We start from the raw sequence: 5,531 nt of genomic DNA, 5'->3' as shown, positions 1-5,531 counted from the left end.
TTATTTTAGCTTATGTTTCCGTTCGTTGGGTTTGTATGCCCAAAAGCTGAACTCATGTAATTCTATTTAGATGCTCCATGAACTCAGTGTAGGATTTGGGTTAGAGATTTGCTATCTAAACTATTGTAGTTTTCATATATCATTATGCGATGTCTTGTTGGATAATGATCCTGCGTTAATAATTATTTCATGCACATAGTGTTGTGTATGTTTTCATCTCAGTATTTATAGATATGGTGAATGCATAGAAAATTAGTCCTCCTGGCAAGCGGTGTTGTCGGGATCCAGTCACGCCTAAGGGTTATTTTGGGACGTGACAGTAGGCTCATCATTTGTAGCCCAAACTAATGGTTTGTACAAAATGCTTTGCTCGACATTATTGAGGCAAGATTTATCACACGAGAACAGCACTGATAGGCTTGCAACAAAGTCACAAAAAGAGGAGCTACTAACAGTTCCATCCAAATTTAGCAAGAACTGTAGAGGTCTTAAATAACTTCATCTACTAATTCTTCGAGAATATTCCTAGCAACTTCAGTGCCACATTTATATTCTTCAATCTCCAAGTTCGTACATTTACCCAAAGAATGGCTCATATCCCATTCTGTTAGATCGTCTGGGATCAAACCAACAAATTATGTCCACTCTTTGACCTTGTCTATAATATCAGCAATCAGAATCTCTTTGGTCATACTTGATGGTAGTTTGGTACGGGTTCTGAAACCAGAATCAGAGTATCGACCAAATTTTGAGTCTAGGTACTCTAATAGACAATCAAAGGCGAATCATTTAAGTTGATTCATCTGTTTTGGGTCGTTATAGCCAAGCAACTGACCGAAAGTCATCCACAGAAGACTCAAAAACATTTCATGTTCATTAAGGAGAAAATGGCTCACAGAGAACCCATCCTCTACAGGTAGAGCCTGCTGTTGAGGTGCAGTTCCAAATATGAGTTCGCTATTCAAAATGACCTGTTTTGCGTAGCTGAGTTTGCTTCCTTTTAACTGATCAATCTTGCTTAGCACTCCAGAAACGTTATTAAAATAGTCTGTGATCAGTTCTTTGTAACTTCTCCTGGTGGATGATGAGGTCTCACAATTCGAAAGATCTCTATCAGGTTCTGGAAATAGTGGTTAATCATCAATAGAGTCCACTGATTTCAGCAAGCTCTTTGCTCTCTGGAAGTAAACAAGCATCATATTTATTAGAAACATGGATGCATGAAATCCAAGTTCAGAGTTGTCTTATTTTTTAATTTATGTATTTGAGGGAAAGAAAGGAAGTATGCAAATAGTAAAATGTCGAATCGGAGACCATACTTGAGCTACTATTGGGACTACAGGAGAGGTAGCTGTCAGTTGAAAAGGCAGCTTCAAGAACACATCTTGAACTATGGTGATCAAGTGAATTCCCAACTAAATCTGTTACTGCTGAATCTGGTATGGCCTAAGCACGAATTCAAAAGCAATAATAAGATTCAGACAAATAACAATAGGTTCATAACTGAAGCCAGACACACTAAGAAATTTTTATGCACTTGAAAAGCAAGGGAGGGGGGAAATGCTGAATAATAGTACAATAACTAAACCTTTAACCAACACTCTTTGGCTGAGTGTGGAAAGAAGAAAAGGACTTCTCAAAAGCCTAGTCTACGTGATGACAAGGTTGCATTCGATCTTGGGTGTCAAAATTTTGTGAGGCAGCTGCTAAAATTTTTACTATCATGAATCAGGTTAGACACCTGGGTAGATAGACTTAAAGGAAACACAGATATGCTGAGTTTTATGCATTAAGGAAGACACTAAGAACCGTTAGCATCCTGAAATGCTATTTCCCGACTACTACTAGTACAGTTCCAATGGTTGCCTATGTTTCATATTTAAGCCAAAAGCAGTTAATATTCTAGGTTTGAGCCAAATGATACATGGCCTTAAGAAGAAATATACTTATAAAAAACTGGTCACAGTAAATGATGTGGATTCCCTGATAGGGTTGATGCTAAATTTGCGTAATCTGTAACTTTTGATGCACTAGGCTTTGCTTGATTTAGTCGTTCTAAATTTTATCAACCATTGGCTTTTTCTCTGTGTTCTGATTACATATTATAAACCTAATAGAAGTGTTCTTCTGTAACATAGTGTGTTGTATAAGTTATCTTGACTGAACATGCACCTAGTATTAGTTTAGTATGATATGATGCACAAAGGCAGGAAGAGAAACAATTTCACCAAATGAATTTTATGACTATCCAGAAGTCCAAAGTTGTTTACCCTTTTAAGAAGTCATAGGTAATTAAGTTGCTTCAGCTTTAAAAGGGAATATATTTCACAAGAGCTCATTCAGTATTTCATTCGTTGCAACTTCAGATAGATAACATTTAAGCAACTTACCTGGAAATTTATGCAAGTATTTCTAGAAGATACATCACCATCATCACACAAATCATCTTTCCTGCTAGGCCTTTTATTCTGTGCAACAAAATTTTGGGTATTATTCATAGATTTTGCAGCTGCTAAAACTCTGATGCTCTGCAAACTACTTGGCTTAGACTTCATAAGACCCCTCTCACTATTCTGAGATATTTCATTTTGCTTCTGATTAACCACATGAGTGACAGATGATGCATCCTTCTTCATATTGTTCACTTGGCGGGTGCCATGCATCTCCATTCGAGTTCTGCTAGTAGATCTTTCGCCCAATATGAGTTCTGTACAGTATGATACATCATCGATTTCAGCAGTGGCCTCTGAGGACGAACCCTCAGAAACTCTCTCTAGGGTCTCTAGTTGATCCCTGCTACTGAAAATGGGCAACCTTGGCATATTTCTTCCTGGACCTTCACAAGGAGGTCCAGAGTCACTAGAGATAGGTGACGAGACAGACGATGAGTACTCTTTCACCTTTGGAAAATAACCACAATTTTTACATGAAGGCACAGATATTCCTTTCAAAATCTTTGAATCCACACAAGGATTAGGGCTTTCCAAATGATGAGGTGCTCTAAACTTCGCAAACCCGATTCTAAACTCTTTATTTCGTCCATCTCTAAATCCATATCTTCTTTATCAGATCCACTAGGTCGAGCACCAAGTTTGTCTGCCACATTGCTCCAAGTTTCAAAAGCTGAAGCCTTTTAGGGCTTACTGTCTGATCCTGCTGACATCGATTCCAAACCCATGAGCCTAGCAACCAAACTTGGAGCTTTCATTTCGCGCTTGCTTTCACAACGTGTATTGGTCATTCCATTATTCTTTGCATTTGGAAAACCCCCACTGTTCTCATCAACAATCTATATTGTTTATACAAGAACCAAAAACAATAAAAACAAAAAATTTCCTGTCAGGCTAACATCTGAGACAATAGAAGAAAAAGAAAGCTAAATGTGGGAGTATAGTTTAAGAAATGAGTACCAAACGAAGCTTTGGCTGCTTCTCATCCCCTCCAAACTTTTTTTTAAGCTTGTTTCAAGCGAGCTATAAGAATGCAGCATAAAAAAAAAATAATTTAGCCCTCTAGCTAGAATCACCTTCAAGAAATTAACCATTCTGCTTTAAAAATGAGTGGAATGTTGTAGTAGCTACACTGGTGAAAGCAGTTTCTTTGGAAACAACTTCTTGGCAAATCTATGGTTCCGATCAAAGATCTGAAAGAAAATGCCCACACAACCACAAGGCCTTTGAGGTTTTCTCTCAGTAATAGCGGATAAACTATCATTCATTTCTCTGGCTGAGCTAACATTCATCCTTCAAAATCCTCTCTTAAATTTCTTCACCTTTTCTCCCACTCTGCTGAATGTGATTCACACACTTTGTCTTCCCAATAAGATTCTATCAAACATTATCTTCACATTAATTTGGAAAGAATTAAAAAAAAGACCCCCACTAGCCCATCTGCCCACCACATCACTCACCCTCTTTGGCCCTAAAAAAGAAAATGGGGAAAAAGAACTTACATTTTCGTGCAAGAAACAAAGCAAAAACCCAACAAAACATCAGAAAGAAAGTAGAAAATAGCTATGAAAAGTAAAACCTTGAGCTGTGTTCAATTATGACAAAACTTTCACAAGAAACCACAGTTAAACAAAGTAAACACATAACAAGAAAATACAAACAGCAATACCTAGAATGTCTTCAACTTACACCAAATGTGATACTATTTAAGAAAACAGCTAGAAGTGGTTATTGTACACTCTAGTCAGATATTCTTTTCTTTTTTTAATCTTCTTTATGACAGTGAAAAAAGAAAAATCACTTGTACACTAGAGGCACATGCTAACTTGCTCACGCAAAAAATAGAATAAAAATCCTTTCTTTAGGCTATTGAGTAACCCCAGGAAGTGAAACCTTCTGCTGTTCAGAGAAAGAATAAGATTAGCAGAAAATAAAGTTGTAAGTGATGAAAACGGCTTATCATTTGCTTTATTCACAGTGTAAGGAAGACACTCTTCGTGTGAGGGAAAAAGGGACAAGTTTTGATGCGTAGGATAACAAAGAATGGACAAACTAAGGTTGTGTTTGCCTACGCGATTCATAGAGCACATAAATCCCCGCCCCCAAGCAGTCCCAATAATTACCATTATATTAGTGAGACCAATGAATAAATAAAATGAAGCTATGAAACTAGACTAAGAAAGAAATAAGCAACCACTCCCAAGTCCCCGACAACTATTCCAATACCACTTAATACCTGTCACATACGAGCAAAAGACTGGTACAAGCACAGAAGGAATACTTGACTATACCAACACATTGTCTTATATAGAGGAACAAAGAAACACAGGCATAGCAAGCAAGCACAACATAATTCTTGTAAATTAGTTCCTATAGACATGCTTTCTATGCTTTGCTATCACAAATGCTACAGAATAAGAAAAGAATGCGTCGATAGAGACTAACCAATTAGGCACCAAACAATAATAATAGAACCCAAAGCAATTGCAACAAGGACAAGACCGAATGTTTTTCGAAATCCAAAGTGTCAAAGAACTTTAAAGTACTTTTAAGAGAAAATAGAGGGAGTAATAGCGGTCCTCTTAGAGAAAGAGAATGGTGAGTTTATATAGTGAGAAGGGCCGTCCACAATCCCAAACAATAAAGGAAGAATAACATATAATGAATCAATTAAGGGGATTGTTCCATTAAATGGATGGGGGTAAATCAATCCGTTCCACCAATCATACTATAGTTGCCATAAATAAATAAACAAGGATATGTCAAATTATAACATTAGAAATTTCCATTAATAGAAAAAGTAAAAAGAGATCCTTCCTACTTATTAAATGAAATCAAGAAGAGGTATCTAAATTTACCATAATTAACGTGTGAGAGGATGTCTGTCAACCAAGTAAGGCAAGAAAAATCAAAAATCAATTACTTAGATGCTTTTCTCAAATCAAATTGGTACAGGATTATACCCAAACAGTCAAAACGTGCACATATTAGCCTTATTAAATATTTACAAACAAATCCTCGAATCGTCACATACATGCTTTTCCCATATAAAATTAAATTAAGCAGAAACTAACTAGACTG

The 5,531-nt window shown here is 36.7% G+C and overlaps 1 protein-coding gene across 1 annotated transcript; it reads right to left on the bottom strand.

Annotated features, from left to right (window-relative positions):
* Window positions 1-1,212: 1,212 nt before the first annotated feature.
* Window positions 1,213-3,549, bottom strand: LOC107861292. Its single transcript, XM_016706637.2, has 3 exons — window positions 3,411-3,549; window positions 2,391-3,289; window positions 1,213-1,446 (listed from the first exon to the last, which is right to left on the bottom strand). The coding sequence occupies exons 2-3, from the start codon at window positions 2,820-2,822 to the stop codon at window positions 1,252-1,254; spliced, it is 627 nt and encodes a 208-aa protein (XP_016562123.2). The 5' UTR covers window positions 2,823-3,289; window positions 3,411-3,549; the 3' UTR covers window positions 1,213-1,251.
* Between the last annotated feature and the right edge of the window lie 1,982 nt (window positions 3,550-5,531).

Source organism: Capsicum annuum, chromosome 2 (assembly GCF_002878395.1).
Source record: "Capsicum annuum cultivar UCD-10X-F1 chromosome 2, UCD10Xv1.1, whole genome shotgun sequence".
Lineage (NCBI taxonomy): Eukaryota > Viridiplantae > Streptophyta > Magnoliopsida > Solanales > Solanaceae > Capsicum > Capsicum annuum.
This window is presented reverse-complemented; position numbering and strand designations above follow the sequence as displayed.